Here is a 14,733-nt window from a genome sequence, read left to right on the forward strand (position 1 = left end):
TTACAAACGAGAGGAGGCCATTCAGTTAGTAGCTTATTGATCCCAGAATCTCATCAAGCAGCTTCTTGAAGGATCCCAGGGTGTCAACTTCAACAACATTACTGGGGAGTTGGTTCCATACCCTCACAATTCTCTGTGTAAAAAAGTGCCTCCTATTTTCTGTTCTGAATGCTCCTTTATCTAGTCTCCATTTGTGACCCCTGGACCTTGTTTCTTTTTTCAGGTCGAAAAAGTCCCCTGGGTCGACATTGTCTATACCTTTTAGGATTTTGAACGTTTGAATCAGATCGCAGCGTAGTCTTCTTTATTCAAGACTGAATAGATTCAATTCTTTTAGCCTGTCTGCATACGACATGCCTTTTAAACCGGGCTAATTCTGGTTGCTGTTCTTTGCACTCTTTCTAGAGCAGCAATATCCTTTTTGTAACGAGGTGACCAGAACTGAACACAATATTCTAGGTGAGGTCTTACTAATGCATTGTAAAGTTTTAACATTACTTCCCTTGATTTAAATTCAACACTTCTCACAATATATCCGAGCATCTTGTTGGCATTTTTTATAGCTTCCCCACATTGTCTAGATGAAGACATAAACTCCTAGGTCTTTTTCATAGTTCCCTTCTTCAATTTCAGTATCATATGATATTTATAATGCACATTTTTATTGCCTGCATGCAATACTTGACACTTTAAATTTCATTTGCCATGTGTCTGCCCAGTTCTGAATGCTGTCTAGATCATTTTGAATGACCTTTGCTGCTGCAGCAGTGTTTGCCACTCCTCCTATTTTTGTGTTGTCTGCAAATTTAACAAGTTTGCTTACTATACCAGAATCTAAATCATTAATGTAGATTAGGAATAGCAGAGGACCTAATACTGATCCATGTGGTACACCACTGGTTACCTCACTCCATTTTGAGGTTTCTCCTCTAATCAGTACTTTCTGTTTTCTACCTGTTAACCACTCCCTAATCCATGTGCATGCATTTCCTTGAATCCCTACTGCGTTCAGTTTGAGAATTAATCTTTTATGTGGGACTTTGTCAAAAGCTTTCTGGAAATCTAAATAAACCATGTAGTATGCTTTGCAATTACCCATTGTCAATGTTGCATCCTCAAAAAAGTCAAGCAGGTTAGTTAGACACAATCTCCCTTTCCTAAAACCATGCTGACTGTCTCCCAGGATATTGTTACCATATAGGTAATTTTCCATTTTAGATCTTATTATAGTTTCTATAAGTTTACATATAATAGAAGTCAGGCTTATTGGTCTGTAGTTACCTGGTTCGGTTTTGTCTCCCTTTTTGTGGATCAGTATTACGTTTGCAATTTTCCAGTGTGTCAGTACAACCCCTGTGTCAAGAGACTGTTGCATGATCTTGGTTAGCGGTTTGTAAATAACTTATTTCATTTCTTTGAGTACTATTGGGAGGATCCCATCCGGCCCAGGGGATTTGTTTATTTTAAGAGCTCCTAGTCCCTTTAACACTTCTGCCTCTGTTATCTAAAGTTATTTAAAATTGGATAGTAACAGGTCGACATGTGGGGCATGTTGTCCGTGTCCTCCTTTGTAAAAACCTGTGAAAAGTAATCATTTAATATATTTGCTATTTTTTTTTTCTTCATCTATGATTTTGCCATTTGTATCTCTTAGACATTTAACCTCATCTTTGAATGTTCTCTTGCTGTTATAATATTTGGAAAACATTTTGGAATTGGTTTTAGCCCCCTTAGCAATATTGATTTCTATCTCTCTCTTGGCCTTTCTAATTTCCTTTTTGACTTGTGTTTGCAGTTCCAAGTACTCTTTCTGTGTCCCTTTTAAACGCTCTGTAAAGTGCCTTTTTTCGCTGAATATTTTTTTAATTGATCTTTTAAACCATTTTGGCCATTTTGTTTTAGATTTAGATTTGTCTACTTTTGGGATGTAATTGTTTTGCGCCTCTAGTACTACATTTTTAAAAAACAGCCATCCTTTTTCTGTGGATGTATTCTCTATTTTACTCCAATCTACTTCTGTTAGTCTCTGTTTCATACCTTCATAGTTTGCTTTTCTAAAATTGTAAACCTTAGCTTTGGTCATTACTTTTGGGGTTTTAAAAAACACTTCAAATGAGACCATGTTGTGGTCTGAGTTTGCCAATGGCTCTCTGACCTCTGTTTTAGTTATTCTGTCTTCGTTATTTGAAAAGACTAAATCAAGGCATGCATCCCCTCTAGTCGGTGCCTTGACAAATTGCATTAGGAAGCAGTCATTTGTCATTTCCACCATTTCAATTTCGTCCGTCGTGCTCCCCACCGGGATCTCCCATTTTATATGGGGGAAGTTGAAATCCCCCATTAGTATGGCTTCTCCTTTTCTACACGCATTTCTAATGTCACTGTATAACAGATTATTTTGCTCGGCAAAGGAAGAAAACAAAAAAACAGAAGGGAGACTACATCAAAACAAGAGTAACAACTCAGGTAAGACCACTATTAAATGTATTTATCTTAATGCTAGAAGTCTCAGAAACAAAATGTTAGAACTTGAAGCTACTGCACTAACAAGCAACTACGATGTGATAGGTGTTACAGAAACTTGGTTGTCTGAGAGTGATGGAGACGAATATAATATTAGTGGGTACACACTGTATAGGAAAGACAGGCAGGACAGAAGAGGCGGAGGGGTAGCGCTATACATAAGAAATAGCCTTGAAGCCCAGGTGTTAAATCAGGACAAAGAAAACAATGCCGAATCAATATGGGTCAGAAAAATGGACACAAATTCAAAGGGCATAATAATAGGAGCATGCTATAGACCGCCAAATTCAGACGCTGAGCAAAATAATCTGTTATACAATGACATTCGAAATGCGTGTAGAAAAGGAGAAGCCATACTAATGGGGGATTTCAACTTCCCCTGTATAAAATGGGAAAAAATGATGGGGGGCACGACGGACGAAATTGAAATGGTGGAAATGACAAATGACTGCTTCCTAACGCAATTTGTCAAGGCACCGACTAGAGGGGAGGCATGCCTTGACTTAGTCTTTTCAAATAATGAAGACAGAATAACTAAAACAGAGGTCAGAGAGCCATTGGCAAACTCAGACCACAACATGGTCTCATTTGAAATATTTTTTAAAACCCCAAAAGTAATGACTAAAGCTAAGGTTTACAATTTTAGAAAAGCAAACTACAAAGGTATGAAACAGAGACTAACAGAAGTAGATTGGAGTAAAATAGAGAAAACATCCACAGAAAAAGGGTGGCTGTTTTTTAAAAATGTAGTACGAGAGGCACAAAACAATTACATCCCAAAAGTAGACAAATCTAAATCTAAAACAAAATGGCCAAAATGGTTTAATAGATCAATTAAAAAAAATATTCCGCGAAAAAAGGCACTTCAAGAGCATTTAAAAGGGACCAAAAACAAAGCACACAGAAAGAGTACTTGGAACTGCAAACACAAGTCAAAAAGGAAGTTAGAAAGGCCAAGAGAGAGATAGAAATCAATATTGCTAAGGGGGCTAAAACCCAATTCCAAAATGTTTTTCCAATATTATAACAGCAAGAGAACATTCAAAGAGGAGGTTAAATGTCTAAGAGACACAAATGGCAAAATCATAGATGAAGAAAAAAAATAGCAAATATATTAAATGATTACTTTTCACAGGTTTTTACAAAGGAGGACACGGACAACATGCCCCACATGTCGACTTGTTCCTATCCAATTTTAAATAACTTTAGCATAACAGAGGCAGAAGTGTTAAAGGGACTAGGAGCTCTTAAAATAAACAAATCCCCTGGGCCAGATGAGATCCTCCCAATAGTACTCAAAGAAATGAAAGAAGTTATTTACAAACCGCTAACCAAGATCATGCAACAGTCTCTTGACACAGGGGTTGTACCAACAGACTGGAAAATAGCAAACGTAATACCGATCCACAAAAAGGGAGACAAAACCGAACCTGGTAACTACAGACCAATAAGCCTGACTTCTATTATATGTAAACTTATGGAAACTATAATAAGATCCAAAATGGAAAATTATCTATATGGTAACAATATCCTGGGAGACAGCCAGCATGGTTTTAGGAAAGGGAAATCATGTCTAACTAACCTACTTGACTTTTTTGAGGATGCAACATTGAAAATGGATAACTGCAAAGCATACGACATGGTTTATTTAGATTTCCAGAAAGCTTTTGACAAAGTCCCGCATAAAAGATTAATTCTCAAACTGAACGCAGTAGGGATTCAAGGAAATGCATGCACATGGATTAGGGAGTGGTTAACAGGTAGAAAACAGAAAGTACTGATTAGAGGAGAAACCTCAAAATGGAGTGAGGTAACCAGTGGTGTACCACAGGGATCAGTATTAGGTCCTCTGCTATTCCTAATCTACATTAATGATTTAGACTCTGATATAGTAAGCAAACTCGTTAAATTTGCAGACGACACAAAAATAGGAGGAGTGGCAGACACTGTTGAAGCAGCAAAGGTCATTCAAAATGATCTAGACAGCATTCAAAATTGGGCAGACACATGGCAAATGAAATTTAATAGAGAAAAGTGTAAAGTATTGCATGCGGGCAATAAAAATGTGCATTATAAATATCATATGGGAGATAGTGAAATTGAAGAAGGGAACTATGAAAAAGACCTAGGAGTTTATGTTGACTCAGAAATGTCTTCATCTAGACAATGTGGGGAAGCTATAAAAAAGGCTAACAAGATGCTTGGATATATTGTGAGAAGTGTTGATTTTAAATCAAGGGAAGTAATGTTAAAACTCTACAATGCATTAGTAAGACCTCACCTAGAATATTGTGTTCAGTTCTGGTCACCTCGTTACAAAAAGGATATTGCTGCTCTAGAAAGAGTGCAAAGAAGAGCAACCAGAATTATCCCCGGTTTAAAAGGCATGTCGTATGCAGACAGGCTAAAAGAATTGAATCTATTCAGTCTTGAACAAAGAAGACTACGCGGCGATCTGATTCAAACATTCAAAATCCTGAAAGGTATAGACAATGTCAACCCGGGGGACTTCTTTTACTTGAAGAAAGAAAAAAGGACCAGGGGTCATAAATGGAGATTAGATAAAGGGGCATTCAGAACAGAAAATAGGAGGCACTTTTTTACACGGAGAATTGTGAGGGTCTGGAACCAACTCCCCAGTAATGTAGTTGAAGCTGACACCCTGGGATCCTTCAAGAAGCTGCTTGATGAGATTCTGGGATCAATAAGCTACTAACAACCAAACGAGCAAGATGGGCTGAATGGCCTCCTCTCGTTTGTAAACTTTCTTATGTTCTAAAGGTGAAGCCTTCCTGTGTGCACCATGATTTCAGCCATGCATTTTGATTTTGTATTTCCAGCTGTCCATATGGTCCTTGCATGGTGCCGGCAGTATCCCAGAAAATACCACAGTTTTGGTCTTGTCTTTTAATTTCCTTCCTAGCTCTCTCAATTTGTTTTGCAGGGATCTTGGCCTGTCTCTTCCAGTGTTGTTTGTACCGATGTGGACGACTACTACCGGGTCGTCTCCTGTTCGTTCTAGGAGCCTGTCCACGTTCTCAGTGATGTGCTTGACTGAGGCTCCTGGAAGGCAGCACACTGTTGTAGTAATGGGGTCCAAACTGCAAAGTGAACTTGCTGTGTTTCTCAATATGGAGTCCCCAACAATCATGACCTCCCTTCTTTTTGCTGCCTGGCCAGCACTGTTTATAGGGTCCTGGATGTTGTTCCTTTCATTGTCTTGATGTTGGTTTTGGTCATATAAATGTTGAAGTGGCTCAAATTTGTTGGATGTTTGGATTTCTGGTGGTTGTGTTTGACGAAGTTTCTTTTTTTCCCTGCTTCTGCCTATCTGAACCCAGCTGTTTTGACTCTCTTCCATCTCCCCGGTGGCTTTCAGTCTACTAGGGGTGCAGACTTCCATGAATTGTGGGTGTGTCAGCTCCTCAAGCTCCTGTTGCTCGTTTTCTAACAGACTTACTCGTTGATGCAAGTCCTGGATCGTGCAGCACTTTATACAAACTTGGTTGAGCTCTGTTGGTTTTTCTCGGATTTCCCACATCATGCAGTTGTCACAGATTACTGGCTTGAAGACCATGTTTTATTTATTTATTTATTTATTTTTTGGGGGGAAGTTCAATTTAGCTTCTGCAGCTGTCAACCTGCTTTCAAATTGCTTCTAACTGCGCTGTACTTGTCCCCTCGTACTTCTTCCACGCTGTCGCCTCACTCGCTGTCGCTCTGAACACTGGCTGCCTTTTGTGTCTCAGAACGGCGTGGAATTTGAATCAGCTGCTCAAAGTTTCAGCTTGTTATCAGAAAAATACATGCAGCTGTTAGACTTTAAGCTGCAATGTTTTCTGATTTAAAGCAATTCAAAATTTAATTTAAAGATATAATTTCTCCTTTCTGCTTCAAACTGCGCTGTACTTCTCCCACGCTGTCGCCTCACTCGCATAGATTATCCATGATTACAGTTCAGTAGCAATTTTCGACCTACTCAGAAGAAAGACTTGCAGAACAAGTATTGGAAGGTGAGCCTGGACTATATAGATTAAAGAACCAATGGGTAGTGAGCTGAGCTGAGCCCCTAGAACTACGGCAAGCCTTTATTTTATGGTCTTTAAACCCAGTGATGCTGTATGAAGACCCCACTTTTTATGCTCATGTGGTATACTTTTGCTCTGTGCTTTAATTCAGTAGTTACACAGACCATCAAAAATGGGTTTCAGGAAATCCTAAAATAAGGGGAAAAAGGGGTTAATATTAAGTGTTTTTTATTTTTGCAGGTGTGTCAGGAGAATACTTGGAACAGAGCAGAGATATCAGTCACTAATTATTCTTCCTTCTTCACATAATTCTTTTGATAGGCAAGGGAAGCAGTTGAAACTGCACCACTCTAATTCCACTCCCTTATATAATAATACATCACAGCTGGCTGAGCTGCACTGTACAAACAGGTCAGGGATATGAAACAGTATGATGATCAGCAAAGACAGTAACATAGGTAGAGCTGCCTTATTCTGATATAGAGTGATATTGCTAAAAAAAAAACTCTCTCTAACATTGCTCCTTGTCATGAGCCCTTATTATGGAACATGTTCCTGATGTTCTCATCTAACTATTTTAAACAAGCATGTCTTGTTGGACAATGTTACATGTCCCTAAAGCTGGGTTTTTACAGTCTCATTCCCATGATTCATATTGCTTAAATGTGGAAAAAGATAAAACATCTGTGTTGTAGTTTGGAAATCTGAATCATGGTACAGGCATATTGTGACAGGGCAGAAGCCCTGTATGCAATTAGAAAATGTCAGCGACAATACAGTAACCACAATAGCAACTAGTCTCCGGTTTGAATGACGAGATGAAGAAATCAGACAACTGGATGCAGTCTGATTACTTTCAGAAATGTTATTTCAGCATATCACAGTAACAACACAGGCACAGTGCGCTCTTCTCTAACAAAGCCAGGAAGAGGCTTTGAATAAACTTTATGAACACACTGTGAACAGCATTAACACATAGACTACTACGTATTTGTAATTACTGAAATGTTTTTATTTTTCTAATAATACATAAACGATAGCTTAAATACTGAAATTTACACAAATACACAAACCTGCACTCAAATAATAATTAAAAAAGAAAACATTACCGGTACTTTTATTTATTTTACAAACAGTTCACAAACCATGATCGCTTTTGTCTACGAGGTACCTAAACTGTAGAACTGCTCCATGTAAGTAGATTTTTTTTTAAAAAAATTAGCTTTGATGCATTATTTAAGCTATTGGAAATACCCAGGACATGACCGCTGGGCTATGGATATTGAAGCCTGAAACTTCCAGAGCACACATGGAATTCTGAGCAAACTGCATTTCATGGAATAACGGGGAACACTTTTGTATTCAGTAGCAACAAAAACTAGTGCGGCATAAAATCACGAAAAAAATAAACAGAAACACTTTCAATGTTTTTTTTGTAACATATCAATTTTCTAATAGCAATAGAATGCTCATAAGAGTGCTTTACTATCTCGTTATGTTAAAGGCCATTGCCTTCAGGTTCTATTGCTTAAATAGTGTGCTTTTTTCCAGTGTGCAAGGGTAGCATCGCGGACAAGGCTGGTTCCCTCCAGGAAGGAGACTCAGAGGCAGGAAGCTGTAGTTTAAAGCACAGATGCACACTTTTATTTACAAATGAAAACAAAACAGGAACAAAAAGGACAATTTCTGTTACTTCCAGCCCATCTTGTAATCTAGAATCTATCATAAAGAAATGTCCATGTTTATCCATGCTTGGGGATCTATGTCCTTGGCGACAGGGATATAGTACAGGCAACCATGCACTTCAGAGTTTTACTTATATCTAGAGAAATGCTTATCCAATTGTGATAAAACTTGGTTACAACATTGTTTACCTGTCCATCCACCTGTATGTCACTTACATTTCAACATGTACATAAAGCAGCTGTATGGTAGGTCATTGTGATCTACTTTTCATGATACTGATAGTTCTAATTTGATTATATTTGTGCCCTTGCATTTCATGCTGGAAGATTGGGTGTTTGAATTCCCTCCTCTACACAAAACACTCTTTATATTGTTTTCTAAAACTTTATTAACTTTAGTAACACCTAACGTTGCCCTTTTCAATCCAGGTGCCCTTTACACAGACCCTGATAGGTTCATTTTGATGGGGGATGAAATATTGATCCAGTCCTGTTTCTTCTTATTGGATTCATTTTTCAAGTAACAAGATTCCTGTGGGATTGTCCCTTGCCTGCTGCTGGGTATTTAACCTGTGACCAGAGCTGGACAGCTCTTTTTTTCCTCCATTAAATCCACAGACAGGCCCTGTAATTTAATAAGAATATTGTTAGAGCCTGACAAGACATGCCTGGGGAATTAGAACATATGGCAGGGACAAAGCAAACTGGCGTATCCATATGCTAATGACCCTTGACGGTTGAAATATAAAAGATCCATTAGAGTTTCACATCAAATAGGAAGAACGGGTTTTAAGCTTTTAAAGTTACTGACATTTTAGCTCCAAAATCCAATCTGCCTGTCCATTAGTTCTTAATGAAGCACTAAAATGAAGCTGATAGATGCTAAATCTCTATTCTCTACAGAGTCAGAACCTTGAAATGGGAGTTTCTGAGCCAGATTTTGTAGTTTTTCATGCTTTTTCTTTGTTCCCGTTTTAATTTGATTTTCATTTTGCCCCTCCCTCTTTCTTTTAAAGGTTTATTTTATCAGATTTCAACTGAACAGAAAGCACAGAATGACTTTGGATTTTCATGTAAGTTGTGTTGATTTCTTTTTTGTTATATTATTGTGCTTTTCATTTTACTTTTATGTTTATGTTGCTTTTAACACTAATGCCATTTTAGAGCAAAATGTAATCTTTATTTTTCCATGGACCTAATAACATATCAGCAGAAAAATACTGATTCAACAGAGCAATTTAAAAGCTTCACTTTAGCTTTCTCATTTTGTCAACTAACATAGGGTGAACACTGTTCTGCCTACTGTGCTTATTATCCTGTTGCAACAGTAATGCCATATACAATATGGAGACACAGCTAGATTAGAGAGCTGAGCCTGAATCCTGGAGCTTCCATTCCATAGCCTGTTCATTATCAATAGAGCGATTCACTATGTTTTTTTTTTTACACAGTTTTGCCATTTTTTTATATTATGGGCACACATCTAAAAACAATTAATCTTTTTACCATTCGACAATAGTGAATGCACTGCAGATTCTCTACTGGCATAAGGAAGGGACTAATAATCCTTTTATTGGTGAAATTGCTACAACTTGAAATATAGGTGCTGCGTACACCTGAAAGTAGTTGATAGTGCAGCAAACTGAAAGGAACAATGTGTTCAATGCAAATGTACTGGACCAATCTACAAATAAATATAGATCAATAAGCAGTGATTTCACAGGGGTCAAACAAATACTGGCTTCATGATTGGTGAATTCCTTATACTGTGCAATGACGTAACATGCGAGTCAGAGACGGGAAGTTTAAAATGGTTGTTTAAATAGTGTTGATTTATTAGCTTGCAGTATGATTAACATAAAAAATGTAGACAGCTGACAAATAAAAAAAAACTAAATTTATTTCAACATAAGATCGCTTTCAGAGCTACGAAAAGGGGACATTGTATGCAGAAGGTGGGATTCTGTTTTGCTCAACTTGTAATGTGTCTTTGGATCATCTAAGAAAATGTACTATTGACAGGCATCTTGACAGTGCAGTACACAACAACAAGAAAATCAAACTTGAAGTTGAGGCTCAAGCAGGTCACAATCACAGGATTGTTTAAAAAAGTGCACAGAAAGTGGAGAAACACGTAATGTCAACACGTTTGAATTACTGGAAGCCTCTGCGCAGCGAACATACCGATACAACGGCTGGTCAATGAAATATTATGAAGTTTTTTAATGAAAAAAATCCCGAATTGTGGAGTCGTGTCTAACAGTGAGAGCATCTCCCTAAAGTGTATGCAGCACACAAAGAATATTGAAATGGCAAAATGAACGATTCTGAGTCTGTTTGCGTTGTATGCAATGAGGACACTAGCTATGTTTCCATCAACAAGACAAACAAATTTCTAGCAATCTTGTTTTCTTCTTAGGTTTCCATTAAACTGGATTCTAGCAAACAAAGAGCTGTATGTAATTATGTCACAAGCTTAAAAAATGGTTATCTCACAAATTTTTTTGATCCGAACAAATAAAAAAGGTTGATGTTCGTTTTTTGAACCTAACAGAAATATCTGGAGGCTCTAATGCAGAAAATATGTGCAGCCATATTCATAGACGGTGGGAGAAAATATTATTTGGGGAGGCTGATTATAACTTAATAGCTTAGACACTGGCTGCAACTGTGCTATTCTTTTGCTGATACAAATTATATCCGTCTATTTAAACGCAATGCATTTATTGCAATATTCATAATGCTGTAAAATATAAAATAATCATAAAAAGTAAATTTTGTATTAAATAGATTGTCGCTCAGATCCTATTCACAGCAACACAATAAACAGCAACCGGTCTGGCACTACAGTAAGCCACACACAAGTCTAAGCCTCTTCCCTTTTAAAGGGAAATCCCCTCTTGAGTTGCTTGTACTACTTGTGTCTGTTATTTCGTGGATCAGAGGGAAGCTGCTCTCTCACTCCGCAGCTTGAATCCACAACATAGTCGCCTCAATCATTAGTCCTACATGTTCACTGTATAGCAGGACATCCTCTCAGATGCCGTTCCATGCTTGTTCATTTTTCATTTTTTCCAAAGTTGTGGCAGTGCTCGTTACCACTTTTGCTGCTGTGGAGAGCAAGGCCTTTTCAGACTGCAGCGCCTTGTGAGCGAATGACAGCAGAGTATCAAAGGCAACGAGACAGATAATGAAATCTGTTTTTTGCATTTGGAGCAGCAATCCATTTGCCTCAACAAAATTCTGGTTACTTCCAGAGCTCCGTAAAGCATTGGATAACAGCCTCCAAATTAGACTTGCTTGCTTTGACATTTCTCCACCTGCACGCCTAACGTGTTTCCCTCAGACTGGTCAATTCAACAGATTTTACACCAAGTGTGTGCTGTACATTGCAGAAAAGTGAATGGTTCCCAGGCATAGAAAAAAAAAAACAGTACAGTGACTCCAAGATGCAAAAAAATCCTGATACGGTTCTGTTTACCTTACAAGCATTGACAAGGACAAGATTCAGTTTGTGTGCCATACTGTGGGTGTAGATGGCTGTTGGGTGGTCATTCCTAATTTTCTGCTGGACTCCGTTTGTGTTTCCGGACATAACGCTCGCCCCATCATATGCTTGGCCCACTATAGGAATAGCGCTTAATCCAACTGTCTGTATACCGGCCATCAAAGACCAGTCCTTGGCGTGACAGATAAAGTAGCAAATTGATAATTTTTTGAGCATATTCTCTGTTTTCCTCAACTGTCATCTTAAGAGTTTGACAAGTGACACACAACTGAGCCCGATTTACTTGCGGCCTGGTAATTTTTCCACTTACTCATACACTCTTTCTACCTTGCAGGTAGAGTGACTGTTTAGCTTTTCATTGATCTTTTTCCAATCTCGCAACCCCTTCTCCGTGAAAGTGTTACCTTGTATTCAGAAGAGCAATAAAAAATTCTAGATGGATAGCAGAATACAGCATCGGCAGGTACACTGTATTCAATAAAAGGATATTGATCTAACAATGGCGATAAGAATGATCGATTTTGCTTGGTGAAAGAACTTTTGGCAAAAGTAACCATATTCACCTGTACAGGCCCACTCGATCGATCCCCAAATTTTAAATCAATCACAAAACCACCAGCAGCAGTAGCAGCACGACTTACATTTTTATCTGCAGTGTGTACTTCGTCGGCAATCTTTTCCTTTTCATGTTGATGAGGGATTCCTACACTGACAGCAGTATTTTCTGAGCCGGCGGTTTGTGAAATTAGCTTCAGCTGAATTTCCTCATTGTCTGCGTCTGTGGTAGAACTTGACTGTTTTCGTTTAAAAAAATTCCTTATGTCCGCTGACATTTTCACCACTTTGCGCGCTCGCAATACTACTGTGCACAGGAAATAAACCAATCTCAAACCGCAGCATACATTATGTTATTAAGTCAAAAATCATGAGACCCGTCACCCGCGTCCCACCCCCATCCACAGTAAAGGAAGCCAGTGCACTCTGCAAGGCTACGGTGATTTTGAGTACCTTGCAAGTTTGTTATGGGGTTTAACCCTTTGCGGTCCTATGTCGGACCTGGTCCGATATCACAATTCTCCCTTTCCGGTCCAATGTCGGACCCTGTCTGACATCATCAAAAAGAAGCAAAAAAACAGGTCTCTAGTCGTTTTTTCTCTGGAAAAAGCCGAGAAAACCATTCAATGGCCGAGTGAGACCGACAGGAGCCGAGAGAAGCTGAAAAAAAAGGGGCGTATCTCATGAATACTGATAGACTTGACACCACATAGATAACACGGACATACACAAACAAGATAGCTGCTTCCGCATCCAGCGCTCAGAGAATATCACAGACATTTGCAGAGCTTTTTGAGATGTTATAATAATAAAATAACGACTTGGATCGCATTATTGAGGAGTTTGGTGATAAAACGAGTGATCAAGAGATGATTTATCGGTATGTACTATTACAAGTTATTTGAAAAATATAGCGAATAAGGGGTGGGGCGGTGCTGGAGATGCAGTACTGAGTGTCCTGTTGATATGCAGTGCCTTTTAAACCTGTTTTACTGTAAAAATACTTTTAAACAGCACGTCTAAAATAAACTGCGCGTGTGAAAATAAATTGGACCTGACGTGCCTGACACGCGCTGAATAAATGGACCGCAAAGGGTTAAAGTAATTGTTGTGTTAAGGATTTAGAAAAGTTTGTAATTTTTTTTTTTTAATAGTTACTGTACGTTTGGGGGGGCTGAGCCCCGTTAGCCCTGGCCTTCTGCCGCCTATGGCCATATTCAGTTGTTTGGAAAATTAACAAAATGATAATCTAGTACAGTAAATGGTGTGGTTTAAATCAGACGGTGTGTCAGTAATGCTGTCACCGCATTTTGAGGTGTTTATTTTATTATAATTGAATGTACTTAATACTAACGGATAAATGATCATGTCCTAGTGAGGTCAGTAAGCTATTTTGTAAGGTGTCCGTCATGTAACATGACTATGCGACCCGTGCATATGATTGATATGTGTTATTTAAGTTGAATTACCATAACTGCTGTGTCTGGTGCTGCTCAACATGTTATTTTGATCTCACCAAAAAAATATAGGTGATTCAATAATTAGTATTTTTGGATAATTATAGGGGGCAATTACATCTATGGCCAAAAGTTTTACAGCACCCTACAGAATTAACCAATGCTGCTTCATAAAGTCCAATATAACCTGTTGAATAATGTTACTTTAACATATTAAATTTCATAGTGCTTTGTAGTTTCCATATACTTAATGAAAAACTGACAAAAATTGAAAAGTGACATTTCAAAATCTAACATGAAATACTCTCTAGTATTTGGCTTCTGGTAGACTTTTGTGAGATAATTTTGTAGTTTCTTTGATTAAATTGTGTTAAATAAAATATCTAAATTATGTCTCAATCCTAAAATGATATGCAAAAATTTTGGCCATAGCTGTAGATTTGATTGACATATGATATGTGTCATTAAGTTTGAATTACGCGCATTGTCCCGGTAGAGATGTGCTGTGTTGACCATGTAAATACCATCATATGACTGAAAAAAGTATACGCTAGCTCATAAAATTCACTCGGAAAGTATTTCCATTGCATTTGTGCACATCATTTATCGTACAGAATTTATTTTTTTCTTCTTTTATTTAGCTATATGTAGCGGAGACCGGGACAGTAACTTTTTATTTTTATTTCTTTACCTTTCTCTCCATTACGCACAGATGATTTGAGCTAGTTTGACCAGACTTTGATTTTGATACAAACAACTTACATCTGTCCTCTACCAATCCTGTTTTAAGAGCTGATGATATACATACAGCAGTGCTTGACATGTAAAGAGTCCGATGTTACAATTAAGCAGATGTAACACGCTGTGAAGAATACTTCAATAAATAACAACACATTTAATTTAACTCAAGAACTGAATGTTTTATTGAATAAGATCAATTTTCACATAAAGCAAATATGTGATTTACCACAGTCTTG

The 14,733-nt window shown here is 37.9% G+C and overlaps 1 protein-coding gene across 2 annotated transcripts in view; it reads left to right on the plus strand.

The window, feature by feature from the left end:
• Positions 1-14,733, plus strand: part of LOC117408401 (netrin receptor UNC5C-like) — a 379,281-nt gene that overhangs the window by 291,307 nt on the left and 73,241 nt on the right. The window contains exon 8 of one of the 2 annotated variants that reach the window (XM_034013361.3): positions 9,253-9,309. The exons of the other annotated variant lie outside the window; for it this stretch is intronic. Within the exon in view, the coding sequence (XP_033869252.3) occupies positions 9,253-9,309 (57 nt within the window). The remainder of the gene's footprint in view (positions 1-9,252; positions 9,310-14,733) is intronic. 2 annotated transcript variants of the gene reach the window in all.

The sequence above is a fragment of the Acipenser ruthenus genome, chromosome 2, assembly GCF_902713425.1.
Source record: "Acipenser ruthenus chromosome 2, fAciRut3.2 maternal haplotype, whole genome shotgun sequence".
Taxonomy (NCBI): Eukaryota; Metazoa; Chordata; class Actinopteri; order Acipenseriformes; family Acipenseridae; genus Acipenser; species Acipenser ruthenus.